At 45.5% G+C, this 23402-nt stretch overlaps 1 protein-coding gene across 2 annotated transcripts; it reads right to left on the bottom strand.

Moving 5' to 3' along the window:
* Positions 1 to 367: 367 nt before the first annotated feature.
* Positions 368 to 23402, bottom strand: LOC147899367 (Mitochondrial import inner membrane translocase subunit Tim17/Tim22/Tim23 family protein). 2 transcript variants are annotated; one of them, XM_087378552.1, is made up of 4 exons: positions 23054 to 23402; positions 5308 to 5421; positions 1354 to 1392; positions 368 to 1228 (listed from the first exon to the last, which is right to left on the bottom strand). In XM_087378552.1, exons 1-4 carry the CDS (start codon positions 23202 to 23204, stop codon positions 930 to 932), a joined length of 603 nt encoding a protein of 200 aa, XP_087234678.1. In that variant the 5' UTR covers positions 23205 to 23402; the 3' UTR covers positions 368 to 929. The 2 variants fall into 2 exon arrangements, with proteins under 2 accessions (XP_087234678.1, XP_087234677.1); XM_087378551.1 differs by having other exon boundaries at positions 372 to 1228; positions 1354 to 1458; positions 23054 to 23400.

The following is a 23402-nucleotide window of genomic DNA, read 5'->3' as shown; positions in this document are numbered from 1 at the left end:
TCAGTTGCACTTTTATGAGAGAGAACCATAAACAGGCCAGAACAAGAGAATCTTGTAACAATCTGGTCACCATGAAAGAACACTTACAGCTCATTACAAACTTTAAACATGACAAGACAAATACTTGAATCCAAAGCTTGGGTGTCTGCTCCATTCTAATGTCTTCATAAGTAAACAGCAGGCATTACAGTACAAGTTGAGAAACTCTGCAGAGATCCTAAATTCAGTTCGAAGTTACCTGGCTAGCTTTGATTGAATAACTTTTGAATTCATAAACAGCAGAAATTACAGTACAAGTTAGAGTAGAGATCCTTATATTTGAGTTCTAAAAAGTTGCCTGGCTAGCTTTGATGCAATGACATTTGAATTGATAAACAGCAGGCGTTACAGTACAAGTTGAGAAACTCTAAAGAGATCCTAAATTCAGTTTGGAGTTGCCTGGCTAACTTTGTTTCAATGCCATTTGAATTGATTAACACGTCAGACCATCAGGAAAAATATTTCCTAGCTCTTACCAAGTTGGTAAGAAACATTCATCTGCATACCATGCAGGGAACTATCATTTGAAACACAATGATCACTAATGTTAGTATAGAATATATACCTTCTGCCAATGCGGCAAGATTTGACGTTTACTGAAGCTGAGTGCAAATTTTGACTGCCAACCTAATCAATGATGGAACTATTTAAAGCACATCCGCACACTGCTAAGGACACGCACTTGAATGCATGCTTTTTAGTACCCTTCTGACTCTGAACAATCACTGACTTGCCCTTTTATCATTGCAGAATAGATGTAAGATGATTAGCACTGTACTCACTGCAGGATGATACAGAACCCTTCCCAAGGCATTCAACCTTCACAATAGGGCTTCCATGTAACATACTGTCAATGATTTTGCCTTGATAAACGTTACATGTGCAAGCTCTCAATGGTCTTTCAGTGTTGGATTTCTCTCTAAATTCTTCTTCTTTATAGCCTCTTCATCAAGCTTCCTGATTGGAAACCACTCAGGGAACTCCCAACTAGACCATCTCTTTGTCTTGGATTCAGTCTCCAGTAGCCTTGCTTCCACACTGGGTCTGATGTCATCAACACCTTCTTCACGTGCTGCAGAGGCAAGAAAATGCTGTAGTCTGTATTCCATTAGCTGAACTGCACCAATATGCAGCCCTGTACCCACCGATGCAAACAAAACTGCCCCAGGAAGAGCTCTGTTGGGCCCTCCTGTATGTGCATGTATATTTATTTTTTGTATGAGGAAACTGGAGAAAAAAGTTTAAGAAACTTAAGAACAAGCAACACCTGACCAAGTTAGCCAGTATAATAGAAATTGTGGATCAATAGCTTACCATGCAGTCTCCCAAGCAAAGCCCCACTTGCAAGTCCACCTAGAAAGCAATTCACCCAGTCATCAGGATCAGCAGCTCGCAGTTCACGTACCAACTCCTGGAAGCCTTGAACATTCACATGCAAGCATTAGGCAAGACTACTCGAAAGAGCTTTAGGTGCTTCATGTAAGGTAAACCATTGATCCCAGGCTTGGAACACAACGACAAATAATGCTCCAACACAAACCATACAAACAGCAGGTAGATACACTGGCCTAGGTACATGACATATGGGAAACAAAATCCATTGAGCTTTTATTAAGCATGATTAATTTTGTACATTGGACACAGATCACACCAGGACTGCACACAATGGTTTTTAAATGATGGGTTTGTTTCTCACTTTTGCTCCCCCATGAGCTCAGTACATATACAGTGTCTCAACACAAAGCAGTTTTACCCAAAAATGAACGGATTCTGATAATAAAGGATCAATACCAACTACAGGCTTTACTCTCAAAATCTTCATAGCCCCATTATTTGCACACTTAGCATCATCACAAAAAACCCTGCAATCTTGAATTCTCATGCATAACACAATATGTGCCATGGAAACCCCAACTATATCACCAAAGCTGAAACCCAGAGTAAGGTCATACACATATGCTTCCACTCATTTTTGCCGTTTTCAATACAAGAGAAAATGGTGAGCATCCAGCACATCTCCAGAGGCAAAGAGCAGACTCAGCCAAAACCAAAGCAGATAGCTTGAGAGCAAAGCTAATCAAATCAAATCTTTATATACTGGTCCATATGCAGCCATAGAAGACCACTTTCAACAACTTTAGAGACACAATCTCTACAAATAAAGCTCTTGTTGGGTGTATGTACCGCTAAGATTTGAAAATTTGCATAAGCTAGCAACCGAAACTTAAACAAAGATCTCAAGACAAGACTTTCTTGCCTTTCAATGATACCACAATCAATAATTATATTTCCAGCATCATTTATCTAGAGGCCATGCGCACACAGCGTGACAAAAGCTACTGAAGGTTAAGGCTAACTAGTTGCCATCTTGGCAAGAGAATTTTCCTCTTTAGCACCTTCACAAGCACAAAGTTCAACAACAGTATATAGGCAAGATTTCTACATAGCCTGCATTGGATATCCTACTATATGTTCGTACTTTAATACTCAGTATGTTTATGGCATACTAGTTGTGGTTCATTTTGAGAGCTCTTATTCAGAGAGAAAGAAATAAGGATTCTGCAGCATCTGGAGCCAGGATTAAATAGGCCATACCAATTGGCTTCCTTACAGCAACTGAGGAGGTCCAGGAAGTACAAGATTTGGGATTGGCCCTGGGCTTTAGATGGATATGGAGGGGGCAGACAATGAGATATCTCAGATGCCTAGTGGGCATAGACATTTCAGCAAAGCAACAGCTTGCCCCAATGCTAGAGAGAGTGCGACGCAAGCTTCTTAATTGGAGATCAACCAAACTCTGAATGGTAGGCAAGGCCCTCATGGCGAACCAGGTACTCCTTGCCACTGCTTGGTACATCGCCTCTTGCTTGTGCTTTCACAGGGGTGTGCTTGGTGCGCAACTTTCTTTGGGCAGGTTCTGATGGCACTCGAAACACTGAGCCAGGGTGGCATGGCAAACTGCGATTTTGCCACAAGCCCAGTGGGGCCTTGGCATGATTGATCAAGAGATGCAGAGCAAAGTCCTCTTGGGCAAGATGGTGGTATGGGGTCTCACTCCAAGCTCTAAGCCCTGGAAGCTCTTGACGTAGCACGGGCTTCTTAGGAAACACTCCCCGCACAAGTGGCTAGTGGCAGACGCAAATACAAAAAACACAAACCACGGCTCCATCAAATATTCCTTGCATCATTTGCTAGCACGCACACGAACTCGAGCTTAGAAACAAAAACAATGAAAAGAGCAAATATAATACGATTCAATAACACAAAACAAAAGATCCTGAAAACCATTACAGAGAGCTATGCTTGCTATACTTGCCCTTCCAAACATCGCTCGACCCTCGACTCCTCCACAAGGCATTGTTCAATGCATGGCTACGCCTGTACTCACACATGCACACTTCCGATGCAAATTTGCCCATAGCTTTATTTCTAGCATACACTAGAAAAGCAGCATACAACATCAAGGGGACAACGATTCACTCAGCTCTCCATTTGCCCCTCTTCAGCTCCAACTACACATGCCTTTCTACAGACAAACTCCAAACGCTTTCTGCGCAATATAAGCAGCTTGAGCTGATCGTGCTCAATGAGGTCTCCTTAATAAAATAAAACACATTTTTATTGCAGCAAACATGCGCATGTGCAAGATAATGCACAATCACTTAGAGCCATTCGAGGCATTGATGTTCTTCTATGCGGTGACCTCTATCAAGCAATCCCTACAAAGGACTCTTGGATTTTCCAAGAGCGCTCAACATCCGCCGCAATCTTGCCTTCTTTCTGGAGGTCCTCTACTACAAGCTAAAAAGAACAATGCACCAGAAAAACAAGCTCTTCATCGACCTTCTCAACAAAATTCGATTTGGTGAACATTTGCTCGCAGAGCTCCACAGAATCAATGACATGTATGTCCTTGAGCCGCCCCAAAAACACATGATACCGCCAAAGATAAACACAAATGCCACCAAAGATAAACACAATGATGATGTGTTCGATGCACTTGACAGCGCTCCACACGTGCTGGAAGCGAAAGACACTAGGCATAACACCTGCAGCAAAACGATATCCGTTCCAACCGACCGAAAAACATTGTGGTTTGCATGCAAAGCTACGGCTGAAACCTGAGATGACTGTAGAGATTTGTTCAGGCAATCTAGATATCAATGATGGGCTCGTCAATGGCTCAGACGCAATCTTCAAAGACTCACGATGGACACCAAACCAGCAGTTGTATGGGTTGCAATGACAAGAAGACAGATCAACACACCTTTACATGGACTCCCATCCTTTGCATCACTCGCAAATTCCAAACCGGCAAGAACCACCTTAACACTATGGCTCAACAATAATTTCCAATCCAGCCAGCAGCAGCCCAAACAATTCAGCTCGCCCAAGGCCTTTCCATGGATTCCTGGCATTCACTCCGTCAAACATCAGATCACATGGCTTGGTTTACACAGCACTATCACAGGTGCGTGATCCCTCCGCTCTTTAACTGAGTTCACGAGGATTGAACAGAGGCACATCAAGGTGGACTCCTCGGTCCTGCAAAAAATTACTCGACTTACAAAACCACCACACATGGTCACTCGACCAAGCCGACTTTGGAGACATCAATGACCAAAGGCCAACATTGCAATCACTAAACACAAGGTCATTCCACTCTCATGTACATGACTTCCTCTGCTGTGGCAGCATTCTCAACGCGACGACAGTCCTCTGCCTTCAAGAAATCCACATTAGGCTATCAGCAAAAGTGTCACTGCCTGGATTCTGCTGCATTGCAACAACGGCTTGGGATTGCAACTTTCTATAATGACAAACTCAACCTGTTGAACAAAATACATTTGTATAAACATTCAATCACTCCAATCACTAATCCTCAAAATCGAGGTATGCCTTACTTGGGATTTCAATATGGACTACAGCAAAACAACAACCAACATCACACTACTCAATCAATTCATGTCAAACCATAAAATGGAACAACTAATTACAATGCCTACAGCAATTCATGGATCAACGCTAGACCATACATGGACAAACATGCCAAGCACGAACCAAAAAAAGGGAACAAACTTCATATAGTGGTCTGACCACTCAATTTATACCACACTAGTACTACAGAACCTCACTAACAATCAATTCACTTTGGTTTTAAAAAAATCTCCTAGAACTACTACCTCCACCACTTCCTTTGGGCAGGCCTGTTGAATATAATTCATCTTGATTAAACTCAGATTTAAATCAGGATGAATGTTCATATACCGCAAAAACAGAATGTCGCCACAGCACAATTTGCTCCCACTGATGTGAACCATCGGAAGGGATTCTGCCTTTTTACAATTCCAATTCCCAATCCAGCAACTGCTCCAGCTGCAGCTGCGCATTGATACAACACAAAGAGTTACTTCCAAGACTGATGTGCAGATAGTCTGAAAAAGACAACATAACCACCCATGCTCCTCAGTTTTGCATAACTTCGCCAGTTTATTTGACAACCACAACAAAATTTGTCTTTCAATAAATAAAACAGAAAAGGAACTCTGCATTTCACAGAGTGACCCCAAAGTTACGCACAGAGCTAGGTTAATATAGCACGTTAAGATCTACAAAGTTATAACTAACAAATGTGCTAGCTTAAAAACTCCTGGTCCTCCCCAAATTGCTGCCTCGCCCTTGCTTTTCTGAGCCCATCTGGCCCAGCACTCTCAGCTTCACTCAGCCCCCTCCTGCTTGCTCCCATCCTCTCACAGCATTTCACAGCCCCTCTTCACTTCCTGCCTCTCCAGGCAGCAAGTACCCCCCCTTCCACTTTGTTATGCTTGCAGGGGCCCCCCCACGAGCTGTGACCCCTTTGAGCACCTGAGCCGCTCCGCACAGCCTGCCCTTGCCCCACCCCCCCCTCCACACATACACACACACCGCCCCTCCAGACCGGCTCATTCTCTCTCAAGCTGCCTCCTCCCAACAGCCCTCTCTCCTCCTTTGCCACTCCTTCCTCCACCCCTCGAACTAGCCTCTCTTGCAGTCTTGTCACCTGCCTTCTTCTCCTCTCCCCCTTTCTCCATTCTTGATGGAGGCATTTGGAAGCTTAGTCCAGTTGCAAGGGGCTTGATTGTTGATCTTCGGTCTCACAAGAGGGGCTTTCATGGCAGCTCCCTCGATTCTTACTACCAGCAAAATTTCACACCCATTTCAGGACAAATATCCTGGAGTTCAAGGAGATCGCCACTAAACTCCCTAAGCTTAGCCAGTAGACTCTTTGCCTTTTCTTATCTACCGAGAGACTACCAAAACAAGATCAGCCTGCAAAGGTTTGACAGCACCCTAGCACATGAGGATGTAAGACCTTAATGGCCGATCAAAGTGGAAAACCAAAGAAGAAAAATGACCAAAAGAACTGCCGAGGCGGCAACTCCAACCCCAAGCGTGGAAAGGCTAAGCAAACATTGAGGTCTCTTGTGAAGAAGCCTCATACCAATTCACCAGCCCAAGCTAATGCTAAGGCACCGTGACTGCTTCAAGTGTAGCTAGCTTGGTCACTTGTCAAACACGTGCCCTTTAGTGGAGTCTAGTAACACTCCACATAATCAGCTTCACATTGCTAGTCCTAATGCCTTTCTTTGTGAGCATTGCCATTTCAATCTTAATCTATCTGTACCCCATGATTTAATCCACATGGTGGGTTGGATCTATGGGCATCCTATTCATGTTTTAAGTATTCATAACTTTGTTGATGTCTCTCTTGTGCAAAGACTATGCATCCCAACGATTTCTAGTAGCCATCACTACATCGTCAATCTCGGGCACGATGCTTCAGAGACTTGGGAAGAAATGGTTCCAAATTGTCCCAAGGAGATCCATGCATCGGCCTCGTACCTATTCACCATCACGAGCTAATGCTCAGGAAAAGGGACTATGCTTCAAGTGCATGTCAGCCCCCATATGAGGAGAACATGGGGCAGGATTGTCATGCGCACGGATTGGTATCTGACGTGTACTAGGTACACAGGACTAGCTCAAGTTAGCCTGGGGAGGCTTAGAGCTAGGCAGGCTTGATTCTCGGGTTGAGTGGCAAGGGTACGAACTATTTATAGGTCTTCGCTATTTTTGGTGCGCGGGGCCCGAGTCTATAAAAGGGGCCCAGGGGGTTCAGTTCTCAGTGTGCAGTTGGGAGCAAGTTTCGTTCCCGGGTGCCAGGTCTGTTCCTGGATTGAGTCGCAGACGTGCACCTGCATCTTAGCGTAGCCCAAGGCCCAGTGGCAGATCCAGGGCTTCACAGCGCCACCTGGTGGTATGGGACACCAGGCTGGTTTGGATCTGATTGGGAGTTCGTGCCAGTTGCTCAGCTCGTGGCTCGGAGGGGACATCTCCTGATTCGGGATCACATCCCGTAGATGTCATGGTTGGGTGGTGAGCAGCCTGCTCAGTTCTCACGTGGTGTGTGTTTGTTTTGCAGATCAGAGGTTTCAGGAGTGCGGGGATGTGTCAGTTGGTATCAGAACCAACTCCTGAGGTAGGAACTTCTGATGCGAGAATTTTTGACGAATTTTTTCTCCAGGTATACCCTAAAATTCGAAATTTGCTGCTGAGAATTCTGCTGGGTTCCTGGGTTATCAGGGGTGGTCAGGATGTAGGGAAAAGGTAGGAGGAAGAAGGAGAGAGTTTCGAAATTCCTGAAGGGTGTTGAGAGAAAGGGAAACGTAGAAGGGAGAGAGCAGAGAAGAAGGAGAGAGAGGCGAAGGGACTGACAAGGGCTGCGGGGAAGGCGGTGATTGAACGCCAGGGTTGGTATGAAAATTCAGCCAGGGCAGGGAGAGGCGCGATGTGCAGGAACAGGGTGCGACCACCCTGCAAAGAGGGTTGCTTTTTTCGAAAAAAGCACCACCCTCCAAAGCTGGGAGGGTGGGCCTTTTTTGGAAGTGGGGCTTCCTAATTAGGCTGCCCTGTTCCCTATATAGATGGGCAGGGTTCCAGCCCCAACCATAGCTTGCAAAGAGCCTTCACTGCGCCATCGAGCCTGCGCCAGCCATCCGTACAGCTGCGCCTGCGCCAGCCGTTCGTACCCCTGCATCACCAGCCGCCGTACAGCCTGCGTCAGCTGCTGCACGGCCTGCATCAGCCGCTGTACGGCCTGCGCCATCAGCCGTACGGCTTACGTCAGCCGCTGTACAGACTACGTCAGCAGCCGTACAGCCACGTCAGCTGTCCGTACTGCTGCGTCACATGTACGGTCAGCAGGATTCCAGATCGCTGCAGGATTCCGTACGCTGCATCCGGCATCGATTCCAGCCAGACTCCGGGATTGTTGCGCCTCCGGGTTCGCCAGTTTTCAGCATCTCCTTCCATCAGCATCTCTTGGGACGGTTTTCCTCTGCTCCATTCTCCTTTTCGCTTCGATTCAGTCAGTTATTTCTCTCAGTTTATATTCAAATCAGATTTCAGTTATGTCTGATTCTGCAAACCCCGAGTTTACCATGGGAGAGCAGGATTTGGATTACACTCCTGTGGGAGAGGAGGATCAGGGTCTTTATGATGACCTGATTACGAAAAAGGCCTTCAGTGAATTTACCACTGCTCTGGATGGAAAATTCGAGCAGGTTAATGCAAATCAAACGGGGTTGACACAACAACTCCAAGGGATTCAGGCGACTCTCACTCTTCTGGCTAGCACGGTGCAGGCACTCACGCATGTGGATGCCATGGCTTCAGTGCTAGGCCCGAATATAACTCCAGACCCTTTTCCAGGAGATCAAAAGTCTCAAACGAAGGAGGTAGTTGACACTTGGTTACACAAGTGGCAGGTACACTTTCAGTTCCACCCATACTCAGATGAGAAGAAAATCCAGCTTGCAGCCGGTTTCATCTCAGGTAAAGCGTTGCTATGGTGGAAGGAACTCCAGCCTAAGCCAGATACATGGACAGATTTCGAAGGGGTCTTTAGGAAGGAGTTCCTGAAGAAGGAGGACGATTATGATATCGTTGGCAAGCTTAAAGCCCTCGATATGTCAAAACTAAACTTGTCCTTTGAAGTTTATCTTCAAAGATTTCGGGATCTGCAAACCAGGGCCACAAAGATGGATCCAGTGACCCTATTAGGTTTCTTCGTGGATGGTTTGCCAGATTCATACAAGTTGCAAATAAAGAACAACAAATGCACAACGTTGCAGGAGGCCATGAATTATGCGCGCATTTATGATGTACCATGGCCGGTGCCAAAGCAACTACAGTTTCCGACACGAGTGGAAAGAACAAACGCAAGTTCTTTCAGCCTACGACTGGTACTGGGGAGACGAAGTCCACGGACAACGCCTCCAAGGAAAACTTGACTGAAGCAAAGAATGGTAAAGCCCGTTTCCTTCGTACTTTGAGGCTCAAGAAAGAAGGACGTTGCTTCTATTGCGAGGAGCGGGGCCACACCAAGAATGAGTGTCCAAAGTGCAAGAACCAAAAGTTGGTGCTTGGACCGAAACTCCAGGCGGGTACAGGTACCAAAGCCAAGGGAGCGAACCAAGTCTCGATGACAGGTATTTCTGTAAATGTCATTACCTGCCCACTTTCTTGTAATTGCACTTTTAATACTTCGTTGTTTGGTTCCCATGATCTTTTCCGAGTTTATGGAGAAGTTATGGACCAACAGGTTTACATTCTCTTTGCAAGGGTCATGACTCCATTTGGGTCATAGTCGACCGTTTGACAAAAATGGCTAGATTCTTACCTACTAGAACAACTATATCAGCTGTTCAGCTGGCTCACGAGTTTGTGGACCACTTGTTTAAGCTGTATGGTTTGCCATCTGACATAGTCAGTGACAGGGACTCAAAGTTTACAAGTAACTTTTGGACACTTGTTTTTGAGAAGTTGGAAACTACTCTAAGTATGAGTTCCTCGGATCATGCACAATCCGATGGCAGTACAGAAAAAGTTAACCAGTTGGTTGAAGACATGCTTCGGGCATATGTATCTAAGAGACAGTCTTCATGGGAAGATTATCTACCTATGATAGAATTTGCTTACAACAGTGCAAAGCATTCTAGTACTGGTTACAGTCGTTTTATGCTTATGTACGGGTTTCAACCTAAGTCACCAGTTATGGTTGGATTAAAAGGAATTCAAAATGATGCTGCTAAGAATTTCTTGCTAGACATGCAAGAAATGTTGCAGTTTGCCAAAGACTCTATTAGAAGTGCCCAAGATCGGGACAGATTTTATGCTAATAGACATCGTTCACCTAGAGAATTCTCTGAAGGAACGATGGTATATTTACGAATTCCCAAGGAATCCAAGAGCCTAAGTACTGGTTTGGTTCCGAAATTATCCCCCAGATACTGTGGTCCTTTCAAGGTCATTAAAAGAATTGGACCAGTTGCATATCGACTAGAATTGCCTCCTGATGTTAAAGTACATCCAGTCTTTCATGTCAGTAGACTGAAAGAAGTATTGGGTGCAGATGATCAACTTGTTTCTCCTCACAAGATAATAGAAGTTACAGATTTGACTTTTATTCCTCACGAACCTGAGTGTATTCTTGAATTTCGTGACAGACAGATTTGCAATCGATCTATCACGGAATACAAGATCAAGTGGAAGGATCGTGTTGAGGAGGATGCAACATGGGAGACATTACAAAACCTCCAGAGAACATTTCCGGGTTTTTTAGCGAACTCAGGAGTGAGTTCTTAGAGGAGGGGGAGTATGTCATGTGCACGGATTGGTATCTGATGTGTACTAGGTACACAGGACTAGCTCAGGTTAGCTTGGGGAGGCTTAGAGCTAGGCAGGCTTGATTCTCGGGTTGAGTGGCAAGGGTACGAACTATTTATAGGTCTTCGCTATTTTTGGCGCTCGAGGCCCGAGTCTATAAAAAGGGCCCAGGGGGTTCAGTTCTCAATGTGCAGTTGGGAGCAAGTTTCGTTCCCAGTTGCCAGGTCTGTTCCTGGATTGAGTCGCGGACGTGCGCCTGCATCTTAGCGTAGCCCAAGGCCCAGTGGCAGATCCAGGGCTTCACAACGCCACCTAGTGGTATGGGACACCAGGCTGGTTTGGATCTGATTGGGAGTTCGTGCTAGTAGCTCAGCTCGTGGCTCGGAGGGGACATCTCCTGATTCGGGATCACATCCCGTAGATGTCATGGTTGGGTGGTGAGCAGCCTACTCAGTTCTCACGTGGTGTGTGTTTGTTTTGCAGATCAGAGGTTTCAGGAGTGCGGGGATGTGTCAAGGATGGGGCACAGAGAGATGGGATGTGGGCATGTGAGAGATACCAAAGGAGCTGAACTATTTGTGCAGAATGAGTCGGGCTTGAACAAACTTGGTAGACTTTTTGCTGCTTCTAGTTATATGCAACAGTCCAAATGGGAGAGGTCCTAACCTTGGTATCATAGTTACTAGGGAACGCCTAGGACGTTCCCGGAACGTTCCCAGGCAGGCACTTACCAAGGAATCCTGCTCCTGTCACATGCATCAATGCCGAGCAAATGTGGCACTGACAACTGGCTGCACAGTCCCCATCTCGCAACCTTCAAATGCAACATATTTTTGGGCCATTCCAGCAGCTAATTTCAAGGCCAACCGGGTATCAGCCAGTCTGTTATGTCCCTCGAGAAGAGAGCTAAATGCTTTCCGGATGTGAGTATAGTAAGGGCATATCATTACCATGTGTTCTTCAGTTTCTGCCATTCCCTGGTCACATAATTGGCATATTCTGCTCTCTTTTGGCATATCTTTCCATCCTCCTATTTCTATCTACAGCTGGTGTGATCGGGTGCGAAGTGAGGCCAAAGCTCTTCGCTTATGTATTACCATAGGTGTGCAAATGTACTTCTGCGTGGCTGTTTCTCTTAGTGTCTGCAGTTTATTGAGGCTGTTACATGAAAGACAAAGAGCTGTTCGTAAGTGAATGAAACAGGGCAGATTACATTAGCTGTTCGTTGTGAATGAAACACAGCACATTACAATTGGTATCAGAGCCGACATTCATTGCTTTCCTATGCAGTGACAATCCAAGACTGCAAGGAGACGGATGAATTGCCTTGTGCTGACGTGAGCGGAAGTTCAAAGGGAAGCGGTTGAAGCCAATGCTTTGAATCCTGCAGATTGACGAAACTTTAAAGAAGTCCAGCGTGGCTAGTGCTTCCAAGCGTGACTGACGGATGAGTCAGGGAGGAGATAGAGATCTTGCGAGAAGGAGGGTGACTCAGGTTCAGTCAGGTGCGTTCAGAGTTCTGGTTTACTGAAATTGAGTTTGGTTGACTTTGCTGTGTGGTATAAACAGTAGAGATGTCGACCTCTACAGCCTCTTCAGCCCCTGCTTTCCCTTCCTCCTCCCCCAGTTTTCTCTCTTTCACTATCCCTAACTTTGGAGAGTCTAGGAACTTGGATGGGACTAATTACCCGATCTGGAAAGTGAAGATCCAGAGTCATTTAGTGGCTCGGAAGTTGTGGAAGCTGACCACGGGAGTGGAGTTGAAGCCGGAGGACATGGTGGACAGGAAAGGGGAGATACTCATGGCAGTAGATAGAGAGGAGCTTGAAGCTTGGGAAGACAGAGATGCCCATGCCCTGGCAATAATCATAGGGACTACGGCGGACTCCGTGCTTCCGCATATCCAGCTGGCCGAGACGTCAGAAGATCTGTACGAGACGGACAACACCTCCCGGATTGTGCTTCTTCAGCATCAACTCTACAATCTGCAGCTCTCACAACTTTGTTAATTACAAATTTGTGCAGAAGATGGGGCTGTCCACAGTACCTAGCGATCACACCTATGAGGTGCAGCTTCCAGCTGGGAAGCAGTTTTGGGATCGCAAGGTTGAAGCGCTTCCCATCCGGATTCAAGCCTACACAGGGGTTCTCACATGTTATGTTATGCACCTGGAGCATGTAGACTTGTTGATCGGAATAGAGTGGTTTAAAACCCACAATATTCACATTGGATGGACGGAGCATACGCTTTCTTTTGTAGATTAGGACACCCAATTTTGTATTCAGTGTGATAAAATTCCCTCTTCTCAGGGACCTATTGTATCTGTGATGCAGCTTCGAAATATATTAAACACTTCTCATTATGATGTCTATCAGTGTGTTTTGATTCCGCTTTCTTCATTTGTTGTCTCTGTAATTAACAAGAATGAATTAAGTGTGTTTGACCACCGTGAATTAATATGTTGTTAGATAGTTTTCGGGATGTATTCCCTGCTCAACTACCGGAAGGTTTACCTCCAGAACGGGCAATAGATCATCGCATAGACTTAGTCCCAGGGGCTCAACCTATCAGTGTACCACCTTATAGGATGAGTCAGGTAGAGGAGGATGAGTTAGCTACCCAGCTACAGGATTACCTGAATATGGGCTATATACGCCCAAGTAAATCACCTTGGGGTGCACCTGTCCTCCTAAGAAAGAAGAAAGATTCTTCCTGGAGAATGTGTATAGATTATAAACGATTAAATGAAGTGACAATTAAGAATCGATATCCTCTACCTCGTTCCGATGATTTGATAGACCGTTTGGCCGGAGCGAAGTATTTCACTAAGATTGATTTGCGTACGGGTTATCACCAAATCCGTATCTATGCTAAACACATAGATAGGACCGCATTCCGAACTCGGTATGGTCATTACGAGTTTCTTGTATTACCTTTTGGTTTGACCAATGCCCCTGCTACTTTTCAGCAGATGATGAACGATTTGTTCAGGGATTTTCTGGGCAAATTTGTTGTAGTGTTCTTAGATGACATCTTGGTATATAGTCGAACGCTTGAGGATCACATAGGACACCTCCGGATTGTCTTAGTTATTCTAAGACAGCATAAGCTCTATGCCAAGATGAGTAAATGCAACTTCTTTATGAAGGAGATCATTTGGAAAGCTAGATGGGCAGAATTAATGCAGGATTTTGATTTTGAAATACGTTATCGTAAGGGTACGTTGAATAGTGTGGCGGATGCCTTAAGTCGAGTTAAGTTTGTAAATGCTCTGTCATTTACGAAAATATCCTCAGACCTATTTCAATCCTTGAGAGGGCTATACGCAACTGATAGTCATTTCAGTTCTTATTGGCAGAGAGTCCAGGATGGGAGCTCCATGGTTGACCAGGACTCAGGGATTGCGCCACCTACGGTACAGGCGGCGGGAGGTCAGTGGATGATTAGGAACGGCTTGCTGTTCCGGAATGAAAAGATTTGTGTGTCTGATGTTCTGGCCCTTAAATCCAAGATTCTCTGGGAGAGTCATGATGCTCCTAGTGCGGGACATCCGGGTATACATAGGACTCTGTCTCTTGTGAAGCATACCTTTTATTGGCCTAAGATGCGTGCATTTATTGAGAACTATGTAGTAGGTTGCCGAGTTTGTCAGGTTACTAAGGCAGAACGCCTTAGAAGCGCGGGTTTATTACAGCCATTACAAATTCCGGGTAATAAATGGGAAAGTATTTCCATGGATTTTATTACTGGTTTGCCTTGATATGGAAGAAGGAGATACGGTACATAGCCATTTGATGAAGGTCAAGGTGGTGAGGGATCAGCTGGCAGCAATTGGTCAGAAGACAGACTCATGCCATTTGGCCTTGATGGTACTGAGGAGACTGCCTCGGAGTTTCAAGAGCTTTGTTACGGCTGTGACAGCAAGACAGAGGACCAAACCTCTGATGTTTGAGGAGTTGTGTCCATTACTGCTCCAGGAGGAAGCTTGGGAGAAGCTCTACAACGAGGACAAAGACGACAAGGCGATGCTGGCAAAGGATTCCGCTGGCAAAGGAAAGGGCAAGCCTAACAGTGGCAAGTCCAAGAAAGACGACTCTAACGACGAGGGGACTTCGAAGAGGAAGCATAAGAAGAAGTGCTTTTACTGTGATACGCCAGGACATTTTGCGAAGGACTGCAGAAAGAAAAAGGCAGATCTGAAAAACAAAAAGGAGTCTGACTCAGATTCAGAGGGAGAGGCCAAAGCAAATGTGGTAATCGAGGAGTTGTTCCTGGTGACATCACCGAGTGTTACCGAGGTCAGATATGTTGATCCAGAAATCACAGTGAGGATGTCTGACATAGAGATGTGGGTCGACGAGAAGTCAGATGCCTTTGTGAAGGTGAAGGACAGCATGGAGCGCTTGGTACCTTCCAGGTGTGTGGCTGTTGACATTGACACGAGGGTGGATTCCATGGAAGGCCCTGGGGTCTCATGGTCAGATGGATGCTGGAGTTCAGAAGGGGACAGTACAAGATTACACAAGCGCTTGGTGGGTGCCTCAATGAGAGTTTGCTTTCAGAGCGAACATTCAGGCAGTACAACAGTCTGGTATGTATTTGATATTCTGCATTTGAGCCTTTATAGCATGCTGTGGAGAGACTCTGCTCTTCATTTGTCTCACGTGATAAGAGATTGGAAGGAATTGGCCTTCTTCAAAGGCAGAAGGGGAGTATTGGTGCTTCTTCAAATCTTGGACGCAGATTGCTAGAAGGTGATGGACAAAGAGTACTGAAGCCAGAAGAGTACTTGCTTGAGAACACAGCGAGAGTTCATGGTCCATGTTATCTGGAAATATTCATTAGTTGTAGACCTTGCCAAAGGAAGGACGGGGTGAAACAGACCCTCAGAGCATGGTGCCTGGAAGACTCCAGGTTGTTCACTCATTATGAAAGGGATGACTGGAAGATCGTGACGGCTGGATTGCTCGAGTTCAGAGGCGGGAACGTGACTGAAGGAGGTGGTACCAGGAGGTGATACCAGAGATGGACCTGTGTACCAGGATGGTGTGCGGAAGTGGAACCGGACCTGGTGGAGCAGGAGCCACTGGATGAAAAGCCAGGAAAAGATTTCGACATCGAAGAGTTCCAGAGGACTACAACCAGGGAGTTACTGGAGCATCGTCATCGATGTGTTGGCATTGGGCCGAGATGTGTCGGTGAGAGGGGGTGTTGGAAAGGTCACCTCCCCATCTGTAAGCCCCCAAATGAGGAGTGCGTGGGGGAGGGAGACCTAGGGCAGGATGTGCCCAAGAGAGAAGAAAGAGAGGGGGCTGCCACATGGGCAGCACCTCACAGGATTCGGACCTGCACATGGCGTCAGCATGACGAGGGTAGTGGGCAGGTGAAGGGCCTGCAACAGACCCTGATGATGGCGCGGTACAGGCGGGTCAGGACATCAGCGGCGCAGGACACGTGGCTGGGAAGAGGACCTGGCAGTGGCGCAGATATGGCAGTCTGTTGCAGGCTGGTCGGTTTTTTCAGCAAGGCCCTAGGCCTATAAAAGGAGAGGCTCTTGCCTCATTTCAGGATCCAGCAGTACAGCTTCCAGCAGAGCAGAAAGGAGCAGCAGAGCACAACCCTTGGGGCCTACATCCAGAAGCTGAAGGAGTACCAGTGTTGCTGCAGACTTAGCTCAGTGTGAGGCTGAGACCTTGGCTGTCTTCTAGGGCAGCAAGGAGCTGAGGTCAAAGGACGGAAAGTCTACAGAAGCTCCAGGTGGAGCACGCGGGCTCGAGTCTAGAGATAGCCAGCTGATAAGAGAAGGACCTTGTGGTAAGATCAGAGGACCACACCATTGGTGGGACTTTGGATCTGTCTCTCTTGTATTGTGTCCATAGTTTTGGACCGAAATATATATATTTTGGTGGTTTCTCTATCTGGTTGGTTCATTGTCTATTGATGAGTCTGCACATCTATTGAATGCACATAAGTAAAGAAGTTTGTGATTCACACCACACTGTGTAAGCTCCTGGGCATTACTATAAGTCTTCCGCTGCGTGTACCCTCTATTGGGTATTTTCCAACACCTTCATAGTCCTCGATCACATGGAAACCTCCCGGTTGCTTGCTAGGCTCCATAGAAATAGGGCAATAAACCCCTTGTGATACTTGCAACAAATTAATGAGGCATACCACCATGGCCCCATTAATTGTTAACGCTTGCATGCAAATAAGAATCTATAGACTAATACTAGTCATGGTGTGGATGCCCTCACCAAGCAAACATGTGCACATAACATAGAAAATACTCGGGTTGACCGAGGTCAATCCTCTTGACCGTAATTAAGGGGCTTTGACCAAGGGTCAAGGCACCGTGATTAAAGCTAAAACTCTCAGACCGGGGTCGGAAATGTCTTGGTTGACCGAAGTCAGCTCTGAAATGCTCTGGTTAACCGTAGTCAATCCTCTTGGCCTAAGCCAAGTCTCCCTAACCAAGGTTAGGCTTACCTAACCGGGGTTAGGTATCTTTGACCAATGTAAAAAATAACTCTTTGACCATAATTAAATAAATAAAGAACTCTATAATTATGCTCAGATAAATGGTCAACTTGAGCTTTGACTTGGAGTACTTACAACTTGGTGACATTCCCTCGGCTTCTAGTCAGTTGACCTCAAATGAAAAGCCTCCTTGTAAATATCCAAGAGCTGTGGATAATCAAACAACATGTCTTAATCCATCCACTTGACATTCAACGCCGAATAGTTCTTGAATTCTACAAGGTACTTGTAAAATTTCTTGCCGTGAGGGCCTTTGTGTATAGTATGGTCCACAATCTACGCTGGCTGAAGGACCTCTTCAGCTCATTCACTTCCGATGGATCTTCTGTTACTGGCTCTGTAGGCTTTGATCCTTGATATTTCTTTAAAAGACTTCTTTAAAAGACTCACAGGAAAGACATTGTGAATCTTCCAATGCTCAGTTCCAATCTGTATGCAACCTCATTAATCTCATATGAAACCCTGAAAGGCCCATAATATCTGGGAGATAACTTGGCATACACTCTCTTCGCCTTTTAGCTTGCGGAGCCTGACTTTTTCAAACTTCAAAAATACCAAATCTCCTCGCTTGAGATCTAGCTGTCTCATGTGCTTATCTGCAGCTTTCTTATGCTTCTCTTGAGACCTTTCTATTGCTTCGAGCCTAATTGAAAGCTGTATGGAGTTCTCTGACATACTGATCAAGTGCAACTATCTTGTCTTTACTCCTCAAGATAGGTGGCAGAATCACCTTTCCATAAATCACCTCAAAGGGGGCTTTCCCTTTGGAGCTGTGAGCAGTATTGTTACATGCAAACTCCACCAGTGGAAGGCACCTTTCCCAATCTGGATTTTGGTCAGCCACGTAGCATTTCAAAAGATCTAACACTGTTGAATTCACTACTTCACTTTGACCATCTGTCTGGGTTCGCTACTTCACTTTGACCATCTATCTGGGGATGGAAAGAAGAAGAAAATTTCAGATTCGTCCCCATATTATCAAATAAGGCTCTCTAGAATAGGCTGGTCATTCTGGGGTCTTGCTCACTCACAATGGACTTTGGCCTACCATGGTGCTTAAAGATCTGTGCCATTGAAACCTTGGCCATATGTGTTGGAATTATCGCCATAATTCATGGCAGCGACTAATGTACGACCACTAAGTGGGTTAGGGGCACTTTTCCCTCATTAGAGGTTCTTTTCCCTAACCACAGTTAGGACACCTAACTATAGTTAGTAGTTAGGATAAGGTTTTGTCACTAAAGAAAAACCTTAGGCTTGTACTTTGTTCTTATCTCTTCTATTCAAACGTTTGGTTGCTCTCTTGCTCTCTCTGTTTTCTCACATTTGGTATCAGAGCCTACTTTGCTCCCAGACCTAGAGCTCATCGTCAAGCTTGCCTCTCTACTCCCGAACCTCGAGCCCATCGTCAAGCTAGTCTGCAACCTCGCCATCCGTCCGTACAGTCCATACAAATGTACAGAACTCCGTACCTTGCCCATGCAGCCGTACGATCTCTGCAGCCCTGTCCGTACTGACACTGTACAACCGTATGGCCTTGCAGCCCTGTCCTTACACAAGTCGACCACTCCGCCGCCATTCCGTACATCAGCCGTACGATCATACGGTCAACCAATGCACACAGTCCGTACATTGTACAGATTCCGTATGCCCATCCTGCCCCGTCCGTACACTATTGAAGCCCGCGTGCTCCCGCGCATCACCCCTTTTGTACATTTGCAGCAGTGCACATTTTCGTCCGGACAAAGGTTCTATTTGCAGGGATTTTGTAAAGGTTCTATTTGCAGGGATTTTGTAGAGTGCACTTGGAGATTTCTTTTGGATGTGCCCATAGGCGGACATTTGCATTTTGTTTGGTATTGCTCAAGTGTTAAGCATTTTGAGGCTCACTGTTGGCTGAAGGTGTATGCACATTTTGGATGCCATTTTAGCAAGACATTGCTACAGTTTTGTGAGCCAGTGCTTGGCTGATTTTTTGGGGCAGAAATATTTTGCATTTAAGCCATTGTTTGGCTGTGGAGAAATTTGAGGCCTAGCAGATAAATCTGAAAATTTGGGGCTTTTGCAAGCAGATTGCAAATTTGGGGGTTTCAATTATTTTGCCCTCTTTTGGATGCGATTTCCCTGAAGAAATTGGGGCCGCCTTTAGGAGCAGTGCTAAATAATCCCGGTGCCAGACTGTTATTCCCCATTTCTTTGGGAGGACTGCAAGTCGAGCAGTAGTTGGGGTCATCATGAACACATTCGCTTGGCAAATTCACTAAGTCCCTTATGCCGTGACCCCTTAGTGAGCCCTATTAGTCAGGCACGAGCTATATCAGTCCATTACTATTTCCCAAAGACGTAGGCACCAGCAGAGTAGTTCGCATCGCCATGGCAAAGTGTTGCGAGGTATCCACCTAGCAACAAGTCCAGAAGAGGGGACTGTCACATGCATCAGTGCCAAACACAAACCCAAAAAAGACTCCGATTTGCCAGCCTTCGGCCTCATCTCTCACCAAACCACTGGGCGCCTTCGGCCTCATCTCTCACCAAACCACTGGGCTTGCACGATGATCTTCATCTGTCTCAAACATTTCGCCCTCAATCGTGCTTTTGCGACATGCTATGGTCCTGGCCTCCCTTCGCGGGGGTGGCAGTGACAACTGGCTACACAGTCACCATCTCGCAGCCTTTAGATGCAGCATATTTTTAGGATTTTGGGCCATTCCAGCAGCTGATTTCAAGGCCAGCTGGGTCACCTAGAATCTGCCAAAAAGGGTTGACCAGGTCAAGTCATTTGACCCGACCAAGCAGGTCAGTCAACTGACAGGTATGGCCCGTGAAACCACCAGCCAGTCAACCTGTTTTGCAGCCCTATTTAAGGGGTTGTTTTCCCCTCAGTCACCTATTCAGTTTCGGGCCTTCTTACCTGCTGTTCCAGCCATCCAGTCGCACAGTACCAGCCATGGACGGCCGCGATCTGGCCAGCAGCAGTAATTCCATTAGACTTCACTGCAAATCACTTATTGATTATGAGTTGGCCTTCGCATATGAAAAAAGTTTCATAAAGTTCCGGTAGATGAGGGAAAGTGCACAGGCTTTCCAACCAGCTTAGGAGCTTGCCAGTGAAATGACCGCTGTTGGTAATGCATGAAGAAGAGCTTGTGTGAGGTAGGATGCCTCACCATATTCATACAGTATATTAATTTTTTGTTACAACTCTTTACCACTCGAAGACAGATGTGAGTTATATGAAGTCTTGGGAGATGGTTTGCAGGATTTGCAGCCATAAAACGGGCAAAGAATAGGAAGAGGGGAAGCCAAAACAAGTCAATAGACTTTGGATCAGGGTCTACAATTGAGAGCAACAGAAAAACTTAAGGATGTTGTAGAGTGTAATTTTGAGACATGTTATTGTTAGGACCCTAGAAAATGAATCTTAAAAATAATAGAACACAAATAAGACAGAACAATGTTGAATTCCCAAAGTTGCAAATAATAGAAAGAATACAAAACTTGAACTTCAGCCTTTTAAAATTAGCTGAAGCCAACATCCTAGCCTAGGATGCATATCCTAAAAGTGATAAAAGGTGCCATGTCAGCCCTAAAAATGCAAAATGTAACGCGCATATCAGCTCAAAGCTTATTGAAACAGCCATCAATTGTTATGTCGACCATAATACCAAGGGTTGGGACTTGTGGTAGGAACATGAGATAGAAATATAAATAAATTAAAGATCAAATTCAACCAAACGGCTCACCTTTGTATTCACCAGTTTTACTAATAAAGGGGGAAAAAAGATGGGAACATGCAATTATGCATAAATTACTGAGCTTCAAATAGAATCACAATAAAAGATAAGTTTTTAATGCCTCATATCAATGAGCTCTTTAATCAATTGCAAGGAACTAAGTATTTTACTACAGATCATATAGTAAAACAAGAAGGGAACGCTTTGAAAAAAGCGTTCCAATTGCTTAAAAATAAAATATATATCTAGATGAATCCAGGAACATGCCCAAACTCATCCCCTAAAAACACAACATTGTGCAGTTTCGATCTTTCATTGTCCCTCATGTAGGCGTTGGCACCATCTTGTATCGACAGTTTCCCCGTCCTCCCTAGTGGCACTAATTGAGCAACACTGGCCACTATAAACCATGTCCTCATGCCTCTCACTAGTGCTGCAGCCTCCCTTTTCATAAACTCCGTTATGCATAGCAGGGACTAGCTATATGACATCCCCAGTGATGTCATCAGCACCCAATGGTGTTAGACCATAGTAAAAACATATGCTCTCACACATACAAATCCACACACCCACACATACTTGAGCATCCATTGAGTTTCTGTTGGCACTCCGGAGGTGAAGGGCAGACTCAGTCGTCACAAAGGCTAGCACTACTGTGACCATCTTGTGAAACCTAACCAATGGCTGAAATCTTCATCAGGTTCAAAAGATCAGTTAGCAGAGGTTTGCTCAAACATATGTTGACTGGCCCGAATAGCACCTCCTGATATACATGGAGTAGTAAGTAGTATTGGGGGAGTTCAAGAAAAGCCAATATGACACCTCAGACTTCACCTTAGAAGCACAATGGTTTTCAGCGAATCATTCCCTATCTCATAAACAGAACCCAAGGTCATCAGATGTCTTCACAGACTTACCACTGGTCCACTTGATGCAGCCATTTCATTCACTAGCAGATAGTTAAGCAGGATCCATCAGGGTTCCCAGACTTCGTCACCACAACAGGATCAATCAACTCCACAAGGCATGGAACCAATTTACTTTAGCTCGGGAAAGGTTGATTAAGGTATGGTAGAGGACAGTCTCCCACAGCGCAACAGAAGAGGGTTCGAGGACCACAAGTACACTGCACGCTTTAAGGAATCGCAGTACAGACACAAATAATATTCCATGGTAAATCATTTCATGACCAGAACATCAAGTAGTCTCATCGGCACATGACATTTCCATGGATTTGGCCTCATAGACCTTCATTAGATGCACTACATCAGCAGTTAGCAGCATCGTTACCTTGATCACCTGAGCACAGCAATAGCATGAGGGCAGACCATTCAACTGTTCATCCCTACTCGACTTTAAGAAGTGATATGCAACATTCTTCCACAGGATGCAGTGGAAATGAGAGCTATCAATGTGGTATTCTAGTATACATTGATGCTCTCGTTTTATGTGAGATTACAGGAGGAATGATGCACCTACAGGCTACCAGTGTCACTCTAGGACATACACTTTCTGTCTCTAGGAGAAAGTTCTGACTGCCAAAAGCAACCAAGTGATCCACTCAGCTCTTCAATAAGAATACCAAGCCAGGACAGAAGACACATACCTTAGCTGTAAGTGGATGCAACTGCACGTAACTGTATTTTCAAGACGAGTTTCCAACTCTTTGCTTGTTCCTGCCAAACTTTAATTGCAGTGGCTGTATCATGCAATGTGTGAGACAGAATGGCCTGTCTTGGGATATCAAGCCACTGCGCCGAATCAGAGATTTAACGACTTCAAGTTCACATGGGTCACAAGGATAATTCAAGTGGGCTAATAAGCGCAACCAGCCGTAAGATTTATCTAGTTTATCAGCACATTTAATCACTTCAAGTTCACTTAGGTCACATAAGCCGTAAGATTTCTTCAATGTAAACATAGGCCATAAATGGCCTACAGAAAAAGAAATCATGGGGATTTCGATGTCTATACAGTCGATTTTGGGGTAAAGCAGCAATGAGACTAGAACACAAAAAAACACCTAACCAACCTCCATAAAGGGTACGATTGGCGATCCGAGTGGCCCAGCCTTGGCTTCCCCGATAATCGAGAGGTCTACTCCTGGGATTGAAGCGCTCTATATCACGTGCTATCCTGTTGCTGTGACGGGATGGGGTATCGTCCTGGCCATCTGCAACCATCCTGTTCTAATGTCCCAGTCTCCCGGCCACGTTCATTCATGAAGTTTTTTGAGTGCAGGTTTTTCCTATGTGAGACACTAACGTTAACCCACCAAACAACACTGTTTCCCCCTAGGCTTTTCCCAGGAGCCTAGCGGCTACGCGAATTCCCAACGGGAAAAGGGCCACCAAAGCCCTTTTCTGCCTGGTTGGACATGC

The sequence above is a fragment of the Dipteris shenzhenensis genome, chromosome 8, assembly GCF_047967505.1.
Source record: "Dipteris shenzhenensis isolate YYH24624 ecotype China chromosome 8, Dip_SZ_1.0, whole genome shotgun sequence".
Classification (NCBI taxonomy): Eukaryota; Viridiplantae; Streptophyta; class Polypodiopsida; order Gleicheniales; family Dipteridaceae; genus Dipteris; species Dipteris shenzhenensis.
This window is presented reverse-complemented; position numbering and strand designations above follow the sequence as displayed.

Excerpts from the sequence above, each read along its gene's own strand:
- LOC147899367 (XM_087378551.1), bottom strand. The coding sequence starts at position 23,204 with ATGGTTGCAGATGGCCAGGACGATACCCCATCCCGTCACAGCAACAGG. Across the intron at positions 1,459-5,307 it reads GGCGACATTCTGTTTTTGCG|GCTTCCAGGAGTTGGTACGT; the intron begins GTATATGAACAT and ends TGAATGTTCAAG. Across the intron at positions 1,229-1,353 it reads TTTGCTTGGGAGACTGCATG|GAGGGCCCAACAGAGCTCTT; the intron begins GTAAGCTATTGA and ends ATGCACATACAG.